This window comes from Halichoerus grypus, chromosome 1 (genome assembly GCF_964656455.1).
Source record: "Halichoerus grypus chromosome 1, mHalGry1.hap1.1, whole genome shotgun sequence".
In the NCBI taxonomy this organism is placed as follows: Eukaryota; Metazoa; Chordata; class Mammalia; order Carnivora; family Phocidae; genus Halichoerus; species Halichoerus grypus.
The window spans coordinates 197,118,826-197,139,628 of NC_135712.1; the positions used below are offsets into that span (position 1 = coordinate 197,118,826).

General features: G+C 37.5%; 1 protein-coding gene across 5 annotated transcripts in view; it reads right to left on the minus strand.

Moving 5' to 3' along the window:
- Positions 1 to 20,803, minus strand: part of DOCK3 (dedicator of cytokinesis 3) — a 589,066-nt gene that overhangs the window by 159,344 nt on the left and 408,919 nt on the right. For all 5 annotated transcript variants that reach the window (XM_078077688.1, XM_078077697.1, XM_078077693.1 and 2 more), the window contains exons 8-9: positions 906 to 947; positions 111 to 265 (exon numbers count right to left, since the gene is read on the minus strand). In XM_078077688.1, the coding sequence (XP_077933814.1) occupies positions 111 to 265; positions 906 to 947 (197 nt within the window). The remainder of the gene's footprint in view (positions 1 to 110; positions 266 to 905; positions 948 to 20,803) is intronic.

A 20,803-nucleotide genomic window follows, 5' to 3' on the forward strand; every position in this document is an offset into this window, starting at 1 on the left:
TTTTTCCTTCTCTGTGCATCTATCTTCTCTGAAGGCCAGAGATGCTTATGACCCAGGCAATACCATCCTTACACAGTCTCAACTTCACCACAACCTCTAGTAACTTTTACCTGATCTGCTTGCCTTCTCTCATATCATATAAGGAAAAGAAGACATCGGTGTCTTCCCCAATGGTATTGTAGGTGAAACTCTTCAGGCTGAGGAAGAAGTGGTGTGGCACTGGCATCCGACAGGTATCCCCATGACGTGGGCGCATTGTATCTACCTAATGAGGAAGGCAAGAAACAGTGATTCCTATTTTAATTATTCACTACATTGATCATAAATAAAATGAAAACTAAATGACGAATTCTCCTCATACTACCAAAGGGGATTATGTAAGAGAGACAGAAGGGGTCTTCTCTGCTAGTAGGGGAGCGCTGTGTCAATATGCTTGGTTTGAGGCAGGCAAATATGCAGCTGGGAGAAGTCAACTGAGTGAAGGAGCTATGGGAATGGTAATTCCAACTTATGAGTGAACTTAATATCTCCACTAGGTCACAAACTTCTAAATTCTCCATAAACTTCTAAATTCAAAGTTATTGCTTGGAGATGCTGTCACCCTGATGCACTTGATTTACAATGTTAGATGGTAATAGATAGCATTCTAAATGACACTTTTACTTTATCCCAGACAGATTCATTTTAGTCTCCCAGTCTACGTTATTTCAATTGTGCTTATGTAAATTTGCACAGAGGAGTGAGGGGAGACTGGCCATATCTGCTCGGAGGTCAGGGCTATTTAGATGAAAGGCATCACAAGATCAAGATGTCTGTGATGGCTATCATTGCCTGTTGCATCCCCACGCTGTGATCTCTTAAAAGTGCTGTGGGAAAAGACTGGGAGGCCTACTTAAGCTGCTTACCTGGGATGTGCTTTGCTGGACACTCTGCCGGCTGGATAAGTGCTGTGGAAAGAAAGAAAGAAAAATTCACTCATCTGGGAAGGAAACTAACTTTTATTAAGCACCCTCCATATGTTAAGCGTTCTGCAGTCTTTTACATATATGTTCTCACTTAATTCTGATAACCTTTTTAGAACAATGCTATTTGTACTTGATGGAGGCAACTAAAGTTTGGTGTAAGAAAGTGATGTGTTGATGGGGCGCCTGGGTGGCTCAGTTGTTAAGCGTCTGCCTTCGGTTCAGGTCATGATCCCAGGGTCCTGGGATCGAGCCCCGCATCGGGCTCCCTGCTCAGCGGGAAGCCTGCTTCTCCCTCTCCCACTCCCCCTGCTTGTGTTCCCTCTCTCGCTGTGTCTCTCTCTGTCAAATAAATAAATAAAATCTTTAAAAAAAAAAAAAAGAAAGTGATGTGTTGAAGATCATAGAGCAAGAAGGTGGCAAAGTCTGGATTCAAACCCAAGCCTCTCCAGCCCAAAATACCAGCCAAGTCACAGGTGCTTGCTACTGGATTTGTGCTTTGGCACTGTCCTCTCCATGCCCTCTACCACATACCTAGCTGTAAGAGCCAGTTTCTTTTTTTTTTTTTTAATTTATTTTTAAATTTTATTTTATAGTTAGTCACCATACATTACATCATTAGTTTTTTAAAAAAATTTTTAGAAGATTTTATTTATTCACTCGAGACACACACACACAAAGAGCGAGAGAGGGGGCATGAGCAGGGAGAGAGGCAGAGGGAGAAGCAGGTTCCCTGCTGAGCCAGGAGCCCGATGTGGGGCTTGATCCCAGAACACTGGGATCATGACCTGAGCCAAAGGCAGATGCTTAATCATCTGAGCCACTCAGGCGCCCTACATCATTAGCTTTTGATGTACTGTTCCATGATTCATTGTTTGCATATAACTCCCAGTGATCCATGCAATACATGCCCTCCTTAATACCCATCACTGGGCTAACTCTCCCCCCCCACCCCTCCCCTCTAAAACCCTCAGTTTGTTTCTCAGAGTCCATAGTCTTTCATGGTTCATCCTCCCCTCCGATTTCCCACCCTTCATTTTTCCCTTCCTACTATCTTCTTATTTTTTTTTTTTAACATATAATGTATTATTTGTTTCAGAGGTACAGGTCTGTGATCCATCAGTCTTACAAAATTCACAGCATTCACCATAGCACATACCCTCCCCAATGTCCAACACCCAGCCACCCTATCCCTCCCACCCCCCACCACTCCAGCAACCCTCAGTTTGTTTCCTGAGATTAGTAAGAGTCTTTTATGGTTTGTCTCCCTCTCTGGTTTCATCTTGTTTCATTTTTTCCTCCCTTCCCCTATGATCTTCTGTCTTGTTTCTTAAATTCCTCATATCAGTGAGATCATATGATACTTGTCTTTCTCTGATTGACTTATTTTGCTTAGCATAATACCCTCTAGCCATCTTGCAAATGACAAGATTTTTTTTTTAACAATATTAGATATTTTGCATTCCTTTTTATTTTTTTTTTATTTTTTGACAGAGAGAGAGACAGAGAGAGAGGGAACATAAGCAGGGGGAGTGGGAGAGGGAGAAGCAGGCTTCCCACCGAGCAGGGAGCCCGATGCGGGGCTCGATCCTAGGACGCCAGGATCATGACCTGAGCCGACGGCAGACACTTAAAGACTGAGCTACCCAGGCGCCCCAAGATTTCATTTTTGATGGTTGTATAATATTCCATTGTGTGTGTGTGTGTGTGTGTGTGTGTGTGTGTGTGTGTATGTATGTATGTGTGTATACATATATATATATATATATATATATACCACATCTTCTTTATCCATTCATCTGTCGATGGACATCTTGGCTCTTCCCATAGTTTGGCTATTGTGGACATTGCTGCTATAAACATTGGGGTGCACGTACCCCTTCAGATCACTACATTTGTATCTTTGGGGTAAATACCCAGTAGTGCAATTGCTGGGCTGTAGGGTAGCTCTATTTTCAACTTTCTGAGGAACCTCCATACTGTTTTCCAGAGTGGTTATACCAGCTTGCCTTCCCACCAACAGTGTAGGAGGGTTCCCCTTTCTCCGCATCCTCGCCAAATCTTTCATTTCCTGACTTGTTAATTTTAGGCATTCTGACTGGTGTGCGGTGGTATCTCATTGAGGTTTTGATTTGGATTTCCCTGATGTTGAGTGATGCTGAACACTTTTTCATTTGTCTGTTGGCCATTTGGAAGTCTTCTTTGCAGAAATGTCTGTTCATGGCATCTGCCCATTTTTTAAAATTTATTTTATTATGTTATGTTTGTCACCATACAATACATCATTAGTTTTGATGTAGTGATCCATGATTCATTGTTTTCATATAACACCCAGTGCTCCATGCAGTAGCGCCCTCCTTAATATCCATCACCAGGCTAACCCATCCCTCCACCCCTCTCCTCTCTAAAACCCTCAGTTTGTTTCTCAGAGTCCGTAGTCTCTCATGGAGACTCTCTCCTTCTCTGATTTCCCCCCCTTCATTTTTCCGTACCTTCTCCTAATGTCCTCCATGCTATTCTTTATGTTCCACAGATAAGTGAAACCATATGATAATTGACTTTCTCTGCTTGACTTATTTCACTTAGCATCATCTCCTCCAGTCCCAACCATGTTGATGTAAAAGTTGGGTATTCATCCTTTCTGATGGCCAAGTAATATTCCATTGTATATATATGGACCACATCTTCTTTATCCATTCATCTGTTGAAGGGTATGTCAGCTCTTTCCACAGTTTGGCTATTACGGACATTGCTGCTATGAACATTGGGGTGCATATGGCCCTTCTTTTCACTAACATCTGTGTCTTTGGGGTAAATACCCAGTAGTGCAATTGCTGGGTCATAGGGTGGCTCTATTTTTAATCTTTTTTTTTTAATTTTTAAAAAAATTTTATTTATTTATATGAGAGAGAGAGAGAGAAACAGAAAGAGTGCGCACAAGCAGGGGGAGGGGCAGAGGGAGAAGCAGGCTCCCTGCTGAGCAGGGAGCCCGATGCAGGGCTCAATCCCAGGACCCTGGGATCATGACCTGAGCTGAAGGCAGATGCTTAACGACTGAGCCACCCAAGTGCCCCTCTATTTTTAATCTTTTGAGGAACCTCCATACTGTTTTCCAAAGTGGCTGTACCAACTTGCATTCCCACCAACAGTGTAAGAGGGTTCCCCTTTCTCCATAACCTCTCCAACATTTGTTGTTTCTTGCCTTGTCAATTTTTGGCATTCTAACTGAATCCTAGAGGAGAACATAGGCAGTAACCTCTTTGACATCGCCCACAGCAACTTCTTTCAAGATACATCTCCAAAGGCTAATGAAACAAAAGCAAAAATGAACTTTTGGGACTTCATCAAGATAAAAGCTTCTGCACAGCAAAGGAAACAGTCAACAAAACAAAGAGGCAACCCACAGAATGGGAGAAGATATTTGCAAATGACACTACAGATAAAGGGCTGGTATCCAAGATCTATAAAGAACTTCTCAAACTCAACACCCAAAATCAAATAATCCAGTCAAGAAATGGGCAGAAGACATGAACAGACGCTTCTCCAAAGAAGACATACAAATGGCTAACAGACACATGAAAAAATGTTCATCATCATCAGCCATCAGGGAAATTCAAATCAAAACCACACTGAGATGCCACCTTACATGAGTTGGAATGTGAAGAGTTTTAATCAAGAAAGGATGCTTCACGTATTGAATGGAGAACTGGGTGTTATACGCAAACAATGAATCATGTAACACTACATCAAAAACTAATGATGTGATGTATGGTGATTAACATAACATAATAAAATAAAATTAAAAAAAAAGAAAGGATGCTGCACTTTGTCAAATGCTTTTTCTGCATCTATTGAGAGGATCCTATGGTTCTTGTTCTTTCTTTTATTAATGTATTGTATCACATTGATTGATTTGCGGATGTTGAACCAACCTTGCAGCCCAGGAATACATCCCACTTGGTCGTGGTGAATAATCCTTTTAATGTACTGTTGGATCCTATTGGCTAGTATTTTGGTCAGAATTTTTGCATCCATGTCCATCAGGGATATTGGTCTGTAATTCTCCTTTTTGATGGGGTCTTTGTCTGGTTTTGGGATCAAGGTAATGGTGGCCTCATAAAATGAGTTTGGAAGTTTTCCTTCCATTTCTATTTTTTGGAACAGTTTCAGAAGAATAAGTATTAATTCTTCTTTAAATGTTTGGTAGAATTCCCCTGGGAAGCCACCTGGCCCAGGGCTCTTGTTTCTTGGGAGATTTTTGATTACTGCTTCAATTTCCTTGCTGGTTATGGGTCTGTTCAGGGTTTCTATTTCTTCCTGGTTCAGTTTTGGTAGTTTATACTTCTCTAGGAATGCATCCATTTCTCCCAGATTGTCTAATATGCTGGCATATAGTTCCTCATAATATGTTCTTATAACTGTTTGTATTTCTTTGGTGTTGGTTGTGATCTCTCCTCTTTCATTCATGATTTTATTTATTTGGGTCCTTTCTCTTTTCTTTTTGATAAGTCTGGCCAGGGCTTTATCAATCTTATTAATTCTTTCCAAGAACTTGCTTCTAGTTTCATTGATCTGTTCTACTGTTCTTTTGGTTTCTATTTCATTGATTTCTGCTCTGATCTTTATTATTTCTCTTCTCCTGCTGGGTTTAGGCTTTATTTGCTGTTCTTTCTCCAGCTCCTTTAGGTGTAGGGTTAGGTTGTGTATTTGAGACCTTTCTTGTTTCTTGAGAAAGGCTTGTATTGCTATATACTTTCCTCTTAGGACCGCCTTTGCTGCATCCCAAAGATTTTGAACAGTTGTGTTTTCATTTTCATTTGTTTCCATGAATTTTTAAAATTCTTCTTTAATTTCCTGGTTGACCCACTCATTCTTTAGTAGGATGCTCTTTAGCCTCCATGTATTTGAGTTCTTTCCGACTTTCCTCGTGTGATTGAGTTCTAGTTTCAAAGCATTGTGGTCAAAAAATATGCAGGGAATGATCCCAATCCTTTGGTACCGGTTGAGATCTGATTTGTGACCTAGGATGTGATGTATTCTGGAGAATGTTCCATGGGCACTAGAGAAGAATGTGTATTCTGTTGCTTTGGGATGAAATGTTCTGAATATATCTGTGAAGTCCATTTGGTCCAGTGTGTCATTTAAAGTCTTTTTTCCTTGTTGATCTTTTGCTTAGATGATCTGTCCATTTCAGTGAGGGGGGTGTTAAAGTCCCCCACTATTATTGTATTGTTGTTGATGTGTTTCTTTGCTTTTGTTATTAATAGGCTTATATAATTGGCAGCTCCCATGTTAGGGGCATAGATATTTATAATTGTTAGATTGACCCTTTAAGTAGGATATAGTGTCCTTCCCTCATCTCTTATTATAGTCTTTGGCTTAAAATCTAATTGGTCTGATATAAGGATTGCCACCCCAACTTTCTTTTGGTGTCCATTAGCATGGTAAATGATTTTCCACCCCTCACTTTCAATCTGGAGGTGTCTTTGGGTCTAAAACGAGTCTCTTGAAGACAGCATATTGATGGGTCTTGTTTTTTTATCCAATCTGATACCCTGTGTCTTTTGATTGGGGCATTTAGCCCATTTACATTCAGGGTAACTATTGGAAGATGAATTTAGTGCTAGTGTATTGCCTGTAAGGTGACTGTTACTGTATATTGTCTCTGTTCCTTTCCGGTCCATGTTACTTTTAGGCTCTCTCTTTGCTTAGAGGACCCCTTTCAGTATTTCTTGTAGGGATGGTCTGGTGTTTGCAAATTCTTTTAGTTTGTATTTGTCCTGGAAGCTTTTTATCTCTCCCTCTATTTTCAGTGACAGCCTACCTGGCTATAGTATTCTTGGCTGCATATTTTTCTCATTTAGTGCTCTGAATATATCATGCCAGTCCTTTCTGTCCTGCCAGATCTCTGTGGATAGGTCTGTTGCCAATCTAATGTTTCTACCATTGTAGGTTATGGATCTCTTATCCTGAGCTGCTTTCAGGATTTTCTCTTTGTCTCTGAGACTCGTAAGTTTTACTATTAGATGTCGGGGTGTTGACCTATTTTTATTGATTTTGAGGGGGATTCTCTGTGCCTTCTGGATTTTGATGCCTGTTTCCTTCCCCAAATTGGGAAGTTCTCTGCTATAATTTGCTCTAACATACCTTCTGCCCCGCTCTCTCTTCTTCTGGGATCCCAATTATCCTAATATTGTTTCGTCTTATGGTATCACTTATCTCTCGAATTCTGCCCTCGTGATCCAGTAGTTGTTCATCTCTCTTTTTCTCAGCTTCTTTATTCTCCATCATTTGGTCTTCTATATCACTAATTCTCTCCTCTGCCTCATTTATCCTAGCAGTTAGAGTCTTCATTTTTGATTGCACCTCATTAATAGCCTTTTTGATTTCGACTTGATTAGATTTTAGTTCTTTTCTTTCTCCAGAAAGGGATTCTCTAGTATCTTCTATGCTTTTTTCAAGCCCAGCTAGTATCTTTATAATCGTCATTCTGAACTCTAGTTCCGACATCTTACTAATGTCCGTATTGATTAGGTCCCTGGCAGATGGTACTGCCTCTTGCTCTTTTTTTTTCAGGGGAGTTCTTCCATCTTGTCATTTTGTCCAGAGAGAAATAGATAAATGAGAGAACAAAATGCTAAAAGGGTAACAATGACCCCAGAAAAAAATACACTAAACAGATCAGAAGGGCCCCAAAACCAGGGGGGAAATAAAGGGGGAAAAAGAAAAAGAATATGATGAGGCTGGTGAATAGAACAGAGCCACACACTAGATTTTGGGTGTATTTTGGTCTGTTAGAAGAAACTGCCTCCCAAAATTTTAAAGAAAGACTTATATATATACAAAAATAAGGGTAAATATGATGAAGGGATGGAATATGACTGTAAAGATGAAAATTTAAAAAGACTTTAAAAAAGGAATTGGTAAGAAGTTGGTTGAAGAAAGAAAGAAGAAAAATTAAAAAAAAAAAAAAGGAGAGAATGTGATCAGGCGGGAGACTAAAACAAAGCCATACACTAGAGATTTAGAGTATATTTTGGTCTGTTAGAAGAAATTGTATCCCAAAATTTTAAAGAGAGAAAAACATATATATATATATATACACAAAAAATAAGGTTAACTACAATGAAGGGATAGAATATGACTCTAGAAATGAATTTAAAAAAGATTTTTAAAAAAGGAATTGATAAGGGGCACCTGGGTGGCTCAGTCATTGGGTGTCTCCCTTCAGCTCAGGTCATGATCCCGGTGTCCTGGGATCGAGCCCCACATCGGGCTCCCTGCTCTGTGGGAAGCCTGCTTCTCCCTCTCCCACTCCCCCTGCTTGTGTTCCTTCTCTCGCTGTGTCTCTCTGTCAAATAAATAAATAAATTCTTAAAAAAAAAAAAGGAATTGATAAGATGTTGGTTGAAAAAGGGAAAAAGAAAAATTCAAAAAGAAAATAGAAAAAGAAAATTTTAAAAATTAACTTTGAAAGACTAAAGAATCATGGGAAATAAAGCCATGAATTCTATGTGCTGTATACCCCTAGCGCTGGAGTTCTGCAGTTCTCATTGACTGATCGGTAAACTTGGTCTTGACTGGATGTTCTTGCTGATCTTCTGGGGGAGGGGCCTGTTGGAGTGACCTTCAAATGTCTTTGCCTTGGGCGGAACTGCACCACCGTTGCCAGGGGCCAGGCTAAGTAATCTGCTCGGGTTTGCCCTCAGTAGCTTTTGTTCCCTGAAAGCTCTCTGTATAGCTCTGGAGGACCAGAATGAAAATGGCGGCCTCTAAATCTCCGGCCGTGGAGGAGCCAAGAATTCAGGACCCCACTCCTCAGTGAGCCCACAGAGAAAAGCAGTCAAACACTTCTGTCTCCTTGGTCTCTGGCCACACTCCGTGCTCACCTGGCCTGTGACCAAGCATTTCTATCTCTGGCACATGACCCCGTGTGGTCTCCAAACCCAGCGGATTCCTGCGGTGGGCTCCCTTGCCTCTCCTCCCCAGGGAGGAAGTGTAGTCTCCCCAGATCTGCCACTTGTTGGGTCCCTGCTCAAAGAGCAGTGGCCCGACTGTGCCACAGATCATAGTTTATGGCAACCCCAAGCTGAGAGCCCACTCCTCAGCTCCGTCTTTGCAGCCTGCTTCCCTGCTCCGATACCTGGGAGCTCTGCCACACTCAGGCACCCCCGGTCTTTCTGTGACCCTGAGGGTCCTGAGACCACACTGTCCCAGAGAGGGTTCCACCCCCCACTTAGCCACTGGAGCGACGTCACTTAGCAGAACAGACTTCTAAAAGTTCCAATTTTGTGCTTCGCTGCTCTATTACTTGCCAGTAGCCGGCTGACGGAGGCTCCTTCCCCTCCCCCACCCCCGTCTATCTTCCCAAATATCACCTCAAATTCACTTCTCCGCACATCCTGCCTTCCAAGAAAGTGGTCGCTTTTCTGTTCATAGAGTTGCTGCTATTCTTTTCTTGTATCTCCTGTTGAGTTTGTAGGTGTTCAGAATGGTTTGATACCTATCTAGCTGAATTCCTGGGACCAGACGAAATTTAGGTCTCCTACTCTTCTGCCATCTTGCTCCTCCTCCAAGATCCAGCTTCTTTAGGCTCTCTACACTGGAGTCCCAAACAGGCCCCTTCCAAACATGCTGTTCCTTTGCTGCTGGCTGATGTTAGAAGAAGCAGATTCTAATTCTAGCTATCATGCAAATGAGTTGTGAAATCAGATAAATTGTTTAGTCTCTCCAAGAGACATTTTCCTTGACTGTAAAACTGACATAAAAGCTTTTATTGTCTTCCTCACAGAGTTATTGTGAGGCTTAAATGACATAATGGGAAGCAGCATGATACATTAGTTAGGGACCTAAGTGCAGAAGTCAGGACACTTGGTTTTAAATCTTGACTCACATTTGTGTTTGCTCATCTATAAAGTAAGGATAACATTTTGGACTGAACTCAACATCATAGGGTTTTGTGCAGATTAACCTGCCACAGTATCTATCATATTGTAAGTGGCTGATCATTCCTATTTTATTATTATTGGTATTCTTCTTTATAAGTAGTTACTATAGAAAAGTCAGTCACATTTAGAAGGAAACCCTGGCCAGGAAGAATTGTGGGTTCACAACAATTCAGTACCTGGTGTTGGTAAACTCAACAAGGAGAGTTTCTATCTGCTCCCTTTGGGCCCTAGACATGTGAGACAGCACTCATTTGGTGAACTATTCTACATCACATGGGTAGGAAGGATGGTTGCTCGGTAGAATGGTTTCATTTCTTTTTTCTTTTTTTTCTTGTACACAATTTTCATAATAGTTTTATTTGTAAAAGCCCCAAAGTAAAAATAACATAAATGTCCGTCAATAGAAAAATGGGTAAACAAGTTTTTAAAATTTAAATTCAATTAGCCAACATATAGTACATCATTACTTTTCGGTATAGGGTTCAATGATTCATTAGTTGCATATAACACCCAGTGCTCATCACATCACATTCCCTCCTTAATTTTATTTAGGGTTAAATGTGTGTATTTGGAAAACTGAATACAATTAAATATTAATTTAAATGTATCTTACTAGCTGTATTTGCTAATTATTAAATATTCATGTGTATTATTAGCTATATTAGCTAATTATTATTGACTACTAATGTCCATTCATGGGACTATATGTTCCCATGATATATATTAAATATAATAAAATAGGCCTCCACCAGCTTGGAAAATCATCACACAGAATGTATATGTACAAAAAGACCCATCATATACAAAAAAGCTTTTAAAAAATCAGGTTTTCAAAAAAAATCAAGTTTTCTATGGTTTACTGACCCATATCCTACTGGGAAGGTTATTGGCCTAAAATGTTTTCCATTGTTTTATTTTACTTTCAGGGGCTGCACTAAGTCATTCTTCTCAAGTGGATTTACTGATTAACTCTTAAAAATGACTACCAATCTTAAACATAAATGCTCAATTATAACTATATGTAGGAGTTTACAACTAATTTCAGTGTAAAACATCCCTGTTGACAATAACAAATGTCATTTTAAATTTCAGAAGCATCAAATTTGAGGAGAACTTTCAAACCAGTCTAAAAGTGCACCGCATGGGTGGCCAGAGAAAGGCATCAAAACTGGCATTCTGGAACATCTTTTATGGCATTATAAGGAAAAACCACTTCCCTGTTACCAGGCAGCATTCAGCTGGCCAGCTGATACGTCCCTTTTCAGATCCATCACCACCTGTACTAGAGCTATAATGTACTGTCTCCATGTTTGCGACCCAACTCTAGACTGCCCTCCCAGGGAGCAAAAAACCCTATCTTAATCGTCTTTATATCCTAAATACATCAGGCAATGTACAATGTACATCAAATATAAATTAATTAAGAATTGCATGGACATTACTAGTGGGAGTATATATAATCATTGTGGAAAAAAATATGGCCTAATATATTAGAGCTGAAGATGTGATTACCTAATCATTCAGTAATTTGTCTCCTGGTTATAAACTTCCCAGTATTCAAAGACCTTTGTGAGTATATATAAAATATTTGGCTGGCCAGATGTCTGTCTGCCTATCTGTCTGGCCAGCCAAATACTAACACTTCTTGCTTTTAAATCTGTATTTCTGTTAATACTGGTAATTTACCTTTTCCTAGGAAAACTTTTTTATTTTATCCAATTTTCTCATTTATTACCAGATAATTAAACAAAATATACTGTTACAATTGCTTTTGTATCCTTTATGTTTGGAATAAATTCTCCTTTCTCATTAAAAAAATGTATGTACTACATTACTGTACTGCTAAATTTCCCCCATACAGAAGGCGTTTTCATCCCTTTTAAGTCTATGGTTCATTTAATCTACAAAAGTTTACCAATATGGAAAAAAACTCTGCAACTTTAAACATTATATTCAACTGAATAACACATTTAATTGCCTACTATATATGTTCAGAATTGTGTTAAGTATTGTGGGTCTTACAAGGAAATATGACATATCTAGTCAGGATCACTAATAAAATGATGCTTCATTGTTAGTAAATAATCCAATCAATTGATTTAAGTCCAGAAATGAAAGTACAAACAGTGATCTAATAAAAATATTAAATAGCACTAGAAGATAACAGACTAACACTGTTCCCAATACATGCTAATGTAGAAAGATAATAACATAACAGGAGGTTATAATGTGAGTGCTCTGTTAGATCTTCCCACAATTTAGAAGCTCTTATATAATCTTCAAGTGCCTACGTTCCCCAAAGAGGCATAGCTAATTAAAATTAACATAAATACTTTGTTGTTGCCCTTTGAAATGCTTTCTAGTTTGGACAGCACCAATTCTCTGTTGCTGAAAGTGGGTTTGGACATGTTATGCAGAAGCAAGAACTGAGGAGCATTAGAGGCTTCCTCTGGTTCTTGTCATATAGAAGAGAAAATCCATTTGTGCATTTAAAGAAGATTTTTATCAATTATTACCATTCAACACTTGCACAGGGGATTGGTTTGTGGGTTTTTTTGGTTTGTTTTTTGCTTTTTAGGAAAAACAAAATGCTCTAAATGTAAGCTTAAGGTATGATCCTATTCATATAGGTTTTCTTGTAAAATGAGTGACAAAGAGTATTAAAATCAGAAAGTTTCACATGGAGTCTTTATAATCTGCAGTAATAGATTTAAGTGTTAATACAAAAAGGTTCCAAAAGGTTATTCCTTTGAAACTTGTTGATAAATTTAAGATTTAACCCAAACACTGTGCATTTACCATATGCAATTTAACATAAAAATAAGTGGTTTTCAATAAATTTATGGACTTTCAAAAGGTTGGTTTCAAATGGTTTTTCTTCACCCTATCTAGTTCTTTCTATCTAAAAGCAAATACATGAGATAAAAGACAGCAGGAAATGAGAAAAATAAAAAGGGGCTTGAAACTTTCTTTGGCCTTTTGAGAAGTCAACATTTTAAAATTAACATTTAAATGTATTAAAAGTAATATAAGCACATAGTATTAAAAGTTAAATAACGATAAGAGTCTTGCAATAAAATTATCAGTCCTCTATTCATGCTGTACTATTTCCTAGAGATTAGTACTTTCAACTCTTTATAATTTTTCTCTAAAATTTATCAAATATTTCTAAATGTCACATTTATATTGCTCTCTTCTTATGCAGTTTTAGATTCATCTATTGGCTTCTTATAATGGCAGCTGAGGATTTTCACATCTGTTTATATCCATTTCCCTTCATCTATCTTCCTAATATCTCACAAGTTTTGGTTAAAACTTGTTTATAAGACTGTAACTTTTAAATATTGTTTACTGTTGGGCCAAATAGTATACTTCAATTACATTTCCTTTCTTCTACTACATTCTGCTTTTGTTTTAGGAATCTTAGTTTTATTTAAATTATAGGGTCTTCTCTTATGCCCTCCTACAGCTCTATAAAATACCTTTTTAAAAAATACCTTTTAAAAACATTCTCCATGTGGTAAAGCTACCAAATATCCTCTGAAGTAATTTTTCTCCTGGAGAGGTTTCCTGGCTGCCCTTCTGCTTTCACCGGAACCAATTACTCTCCAGGCCTATTGCATGACTGTCATCCTGGAATCTCCCTCCAATGGTAACCCTAATTCTTTGCACCTCTCCTTTGAGTCAGAATCCCTTTCCTGGATGGCACATAATAGCCTCTTTTGGTTTACTCCCTCATTTTATTTATTTTTTTAAAGATTTTATTTATTTATTTGACAGAGAGAGACACAGCGAGAGAGGGAACACAAGCAGGGGGAGTGAGAGAGGGAGAAGCAGGCTTCCCACGGAGCCTGATGCGGGGCTCGATCCCAGGACTCTGGGATCATGACCTGAGCCGAAGGCAGACCCTTAACGACTGAGCCACCCAGGTGCCCCTACTCCCTCATTTTAAAGAAATAATTTATCCTTCAGTAGTTTCCTGAAAAGGGGTTGAGAAGACTTTTTGTTTGTTTTGAAAATTTGAGTGACCGGAATTTTTTTTAGGCTACTTTCCCATTTGATTGATAATGTGGCTGAATAAAAATAGAATTCTAGGTCAAATTTTACCTTCTCTCAGAATTTTAAAGGCAATATTTCACTATTTTCTAGTTTTCAATGTTGCTATTAAGAAGACAAATGCTATTCTTACGACAAATCCTTATAGGTGACCTATTTTTCTTGCAGGAGGCGTTCAGCTTTAGTGAGCTAAAGTTTCATAATTAAGTGCTAAATACTTGTTAGGCCCTTTAAATCTGGACACTCATATCTATGTTCTGGAAAAGTTTTTTTCCAGCTTTATTGAGATATAATTGACATTTAACATTATATAAGTCTAAGGTGCACAACATGATGATTTGATACACATATAATATTGCAAAATGAGTACCACAGTAAGGTTAGTTAACACATCCTTCGTTTATCATAATTACCTTTTTGTTGTTGGCATGGTGAGAATGTTTAAGATCTACTCTTTTAACAACTTTCAAGTACAAATCACACTACTGTTAACTACAGTCACCATGCTTCCCACATTAGATCCCCAAAACTTAGTCCTCTTACAACTGAAAGTCTGTACCCTTTGACAAATATCGCCTCATTTCCCCTACTCCCCAGCTCCTGGCAACCACCAATCTACTCTTTGTTTTTATGAGTTCAGCTTTTTTAGATTTCACATATAAATGAGATCATAAAGTATCTGTCATTCTCTGACTTATTTCACTTAGTATAATGCTTTCAAGGTTTATGTTTTCACAAATGGCAGGATTTCCGTCTTTATTATGGATGATTAATATTCCATTGTATATATACTGTATTTTATTTTCCATTCATTCATCAATGGACACTTAGGTTGTTTCTATGTCTTGGCTATTGTGAATAATACTGCAATGAAAGAGGAAGTATAGCTATCTCTTTGAGATCCTGATTTCAAATCCTTTGGATATATACCCAGAAGTGGAATTGCTGGATCATATGGTAGTTCTATTTTCTATATATATATATATATTTTTTTTTTTTGAGGAATCTCCATTCTGTTTTTTATAGTGACTGTACAAATTTATATTTCCAACAACAGCACACAAGAGTTCTCTCTCTTTTTTTTTTTTAATTCATTTATTTATTTTAGAGAGAGAGCAAGCGAGCACAAGTGAGGGGAAGGGCAGAGGGAGAGACTCTCAAGTAGACTCCCCATTGAGCGTGGAGCCTGACGACGCAGGGCTCAATCTCACGACCCTGAGATCATGACCTGAGCAGAAATCATGAGTGGGCCGCTCAACTGACTCAGCCACCCAGGTGCCCCAAGAGTTCTCTTTTCTATACATCCTTGCCACTATTTATCTCATCTTTTTAAAACTCTATCTCTTTTATTTTTTGATTATTGAAATATAATTGACATACAACGTTTAATATTAGTTTCAGGTGTACAACACTGACTCAACAATACTATACAAAAAACTCTATTTCTCTTTTATTTTTTGATTATTGAAATATAATTGACATACAATGTTATATTAGTTTCAGGTGTACAACACTGATTCAACAATACTATACATTATTCAATGTTCACCACAGTTAAGTGTAGTCATCATCTGTCACCATTCGATGTTATTACAATATTATTGACTATACTCCCTATGCTGTACTTTCCACTCCATGAATTATTTATTTTATAACTGGAAGTTTGTACCTCTTGTCTTTCTGATGACAGGTATTCTAACAGGTGTGAGGTAATATTTCACTGTGGTTTTGATTTGCACGTCCTTAATGACTGGTGATACTGAATACCTTTTCATGAATTTTTGTCTCTTCTTTGGAAAAAAGTCAGATCCTTTGCACATTTTAAAACTCAAATTATTTGGTTTTTTTGCTCTTGAACTTTAGGAGTTCCTTACATATTTTGGATATGAATTCTTTGTCACCTATATAGTTTGTGAATATTTTCTTCTATTCTGTAGGCTGATTTTTCATTTTGTTGTTTCTTTTGCTGTACAGAAGCTATTTTGTTTTAATGTTGTCTCACTTCTTGATTTTCACTTTTGCTGTTGTGCTTTTGTTGTCATATTAAAAAAAAAATCACCAACACCAATGTCAAGCAGCTTTGCTCTGTTTTCTTCTGGGAGATAACAGTTTCAGGTCTAATATTTAATCCATTTAGAGTTAATTTTTGTGAGTGGTTGTAAGACAGAGGTACAATTTCATTCTTCTGCATGTGAATATCCTGTTTTCCCAACATTTACTGAAGAGACTCTCCTTTCCCCATTGAATATTATTGGCTCCCTTGTCAAATATTAGTTCACCATATATATGTGGGTTTACTTCTGGGGTCTCAATTCTCTTCCATTGGTCTGTGCACCTATTTTTATGCCAGTACCACACTGTTCTGTTTTTTGGTTTTTTTTCCCACACTGTTTTGATTACTATAAATTTATAATATAGTTTGAAATCAGAAAGTGTGATACCTCCAACTTTGTTCTTTCTCAAGATTACTTGGCTATACAAGGTATATTGTAGTTCCATTTGAATTTTAGGATTGTTTTTTCTATTTCTGGAAAATCCCACTGGCATTTTAATAAGGATTGTATTGAATCTATACATGGTTTTATGCAGCATGGACATTTTAAGAATATTAATTCTTCCAATTAAAAAACATGGGATTATCTTTCCATTTACTTGTGTCTTCTTTAATTTCTTTCATCAATGTCTTATAATTTTTAGTGTATAGATCTTTTACTTCCTTGATTAAATTATTTCCAAGTATTTTATTGTTTTTGATGCTATTGTTAACGGGATTGTTTTCTTTATTTCTTTTTCAGATAGTTCATTGTTAGTGTATTCTGACTTTTGCAATTAACTTGTGTGTTGATTCTGTATTCTGAAACTTTACTGAATTTATTGGCAGTTTGGGGGGAGAAGCTTGAGGATTTTCTATATATAAGGTAATGTCATATGCAAATAGAAACAATTTTACTTCTCCCTTACCAGTTTGGATGTCCTTTCTTTTTTTTCTTGCCTAATCACTCTGGCTAAAACGTCTAATACTGTGTTGAAAAGGAATGGTGAGATTAGGAACCCTTGTCTGGTTTTGATGTTAGAGGAAAAGCTTTCAACCTTTCACTGTTGAGCATGATGTCTGCTGTGGGCTTGTCATGTATGGTCTTTATCATGTTGAGGTATGTTGCTTCTATGTCCATTTTGTTGAGAGCTTTTTTTTTAAAAAAAGATTTATTTATTTTAGAGATATGGTGGTGAGGGGCAGAGGAAAAGGGAATGAGAGTCCCAAGCAAACTCTGTGCTGAGCATGGAGCCCAAGTTGGGGCTTGATCTCATGACCCCAAGATCACAACTGGAGCTGAAACCAAGAGTTGGGCACTCAACCAACTGCGCCACCTAGGCACTCCATTTTGTTGAGAGTTTTTTTCATGAAAGCATGTTGAATTCTGTCAAGTGCTTTTTCTGCATCTACTGAGATTATCATATGATTTCAATGTATCATTCCATTAATGTGGTATATCACCTTTACGCCAAACAATCCTTGAATTCCAGAAATAAATCCCACTTGTTCATGGTGTATGATCCTATTAATGAGCTGCTGAATTTGATTTGCTAGTATTTTGTTGAGAATTTTTGCATCTCTATTCATCAGAGATATTGGTCTGTAGATTTCTTTTCTTGTTTTTTTTTATTATGTTCAGTTAGCCGACATACAGTACATCATTAGTTTTTTATGTAGTGTTTAATGATTCATTAGTTGTGTATAACACCCAGTGCTCATCACAACACATGCCCTCCTTAATACCCATCACCTGGTTACCCCATTCCCCCAGCTTCTTTTAAATTTTTTTTTTTTTAAGATTTTATTTATTTGCGAGAGAGAGAATGAGAGACAGAGAGCATGAGAGGGAGGAGGGTCAGAGGGAGAAGCAGACTCCCTGCTGAGCAGGGAGCCCGATGTGGGACTCGATCCCAGGACTCCAGGATCATGACCCGAGCCGAAGGCAGTCGCTTAACCAACTGAGCCACCCAGGCGCACCCCCCCCCCCGCTTCTGTAACCCTCAGTTTAGTGTCCTTATATGACTTTTGGTATCAGGGTAATGCTGGCCTTGTAAAATAAGTCTGTGAATGTTCCCTCCTCTTCAATTTTGTGGAAGAGTTTGAGAAGGACTGGTATTCATTCTTCTTAAATGTTCAGTAGAATTCACCCACGAAGCCATTTGGTCCTCAGCTTTTCTTTGTTGGGAAGTTTTTGATTACTGATTTACTCTCCTTACTTATTACTAGTCTGTTCAGCCTTTCTATTTCTTCTCGATTTAGTCTTGGTAGGTTGTATGTTTCTATCTAGATTGTCCAATTTGTTGGCATATAATTATTCACACTAGTCTCTTATGATCATTTATATTTCTGTTGTATCAGTTGTAATGTCCTCTTTCATCTATAAATTCATTTATTGAGTTCTTTCCTTGGCAAGTCTAGCTAAAGGTTTGTCAATTTTGTTTATCTTTTAAAAAAAACCCAACTTTTAGTTTCCTTCCTTGATCTTTTCTATTCTTTTTCTGTTCATTTTCTGTATTTTTAGCAGAGCTTTATCTCCTTCCTTCTGCTAAATTTGGACTGATCTTTATCTCCTTCCTTCTGCTAAATTTGGACTTAGTTATTTTTCTAGTTCTTTGAGGTATAAAGTTCAGTTATTTGAGATTTTTCTTAATGTAGGCATTACTATAAACTTTCCTCTTAGAACTGATTTATTTATTTAATGTTTGATAAGTTTTAGTATGCTGTGTTTCCATTTTTTTGTCTCAAGATTTTTTTTTTTTAATTTCCCTTTTGATTTCTTCTGTGACCCACTGGTTATTCAGGAGTGTGGTGTTTAATTCTCAAATATTTGTGAATTTTCTGGCTTTCTTCCTGTTATTGATTTCTAGTTTCAAATCATTGTCATAAGAAAAGATATTTCATATAATTTTAATCTTCTTAAATTTGTTAATACTTATCTTGTGGCCTAACATCTGATCTATCCTGGAGATTGTTCCATGTGCACTTGAGAAGAATGTATATCCTACTCTGCTTTAGGATGGAATATTCTGTATATGTGTGTTAGGTCCATTAGGTCCTAAGTATAGGGACCTAAGTCAAGTCTAATGTGTCCTTATTGATTTTCTGTCTGATCTATCCAATATTGAAAGTGGGGCATTGACGTCCCCTACTATTACTGTGCTGTCGTCTATTTCTCCCTTTAGTTTTGTTAATATTTGCTTTCTATATTTAGGTGCTCTGAAGTTGGGGGCATATACGTTTACATCTGTCATATGCTCTTAATGAACTGACTCTTTCATCATTATATAATCACTTATTTGTCTCATTACAGCTTTTAACTGAAAGTCTATTTTGTCTGATATAAGAATAGCTACCACTGCCATCTTTTGGGTATCTTTTTTCTATCCCTTTCCTTTCAACCTATGTGTGTCCTCAAAGCTAAAGTAAGTCTGTTATACGTAACATATTCTTGGATCATTTCTTAATCTATTTAGCCACTCTATATCCCTGATTGAGAATTTAATCCATTTATATTTAAAGTAATTTCAGTAGGGAGGGATTCATTATTGCCATTTAAATAAACAGTTTTCTGGGGAAAAAAAGTTTTGTTTTCTGGCTCTTTTTGTAGTTCCTTTATTCCTGTCCCCCTCTCTTGCTATCTTTCTCTGTGAATTGATGATTTTCCATAGTGGTATGCTTATGCTTTGATTCCTTTCTCTTTATTTTGCGTGTATCTACTGTAGGTTTTTGCTTTCTGGTTACATGAGGCTTACATAAAAATCTTATAGCTGTAACAGTCTATTTTAGGATAATTACAACTTAACTTCAATCCCATACAAAATCTCTACCCTTTTACTCAACACCTCCCCCTTTATGTTTTGGATGTTCCAATTTATATGTTTTTATATTGTGTATCCATTAGCAACTTATACTAGCTATAGTTATTTTTTTCATGTTTCAAGTTTTTATTTAAATTCTAGTTAGAATATTACATAGAGTGTAATATTGGTTTCAGGAGTAGAATTTAGTGATTCATTACCTACATATAACACCCAGTGCTCCTCACAACAAGTGCCCTCCTTAATATCCATCACCCATTTAGCCCATCCCCGACCCACCACCCCTCCAGCAACCCTCAGTTTCTTCTCTATAGTTAAGAGTCTCTTATGGTTTGCCTCCCTCTCTATTTTTTCTTCCCCTATGTTCATCTGTTTTGTTTTCTTAAATTCCACTATGAAACCATTTGGTATTTGCCTTCCTCTGACTGACTTAATTTGTTTAACACAATAAACTCTAGCTCCATCCATGTTGTTGCAAATGGCAAGACTTTATTCCTTTTCATGGCTGAGTAATATTCCATTGTACATATTTATCCATTCATCAGTCAATGGACATTTAGGTTCTTTCCATAATTTGGCTATTTTTGATAATACTGCTATAAACCTCAGGGCACATGTGCCCCTTTGAATCAGTATTTTTGTATCCTCTGGGTAAATACATAGTAATGCAATTGCTGGGTCATAGGGTAGTTCTATTTTTAACTTTTTGAGGAACCTCCATACTGTTTTGCAGGGTGGCTGTACCAGTTTGCATTCCCACCAACAGTGTAAGAGTGTTCCCCTTCCTCCATACATCCTAGCCAACACCTGTTTTTTCTTGTGTTGTTGATTTTAGCCATTCTGACTGGTGTGAGGTGATATCTCACTGTAGTTTTGATTTATATTTCCCTGATGATGAGTGAGGTTGAGCATCTTTTCATGTATCTGTTGACCATCTGGATGTCTTTTTTTGAAAAATGTCTGTTCATGTCTTCTGCCCATTTC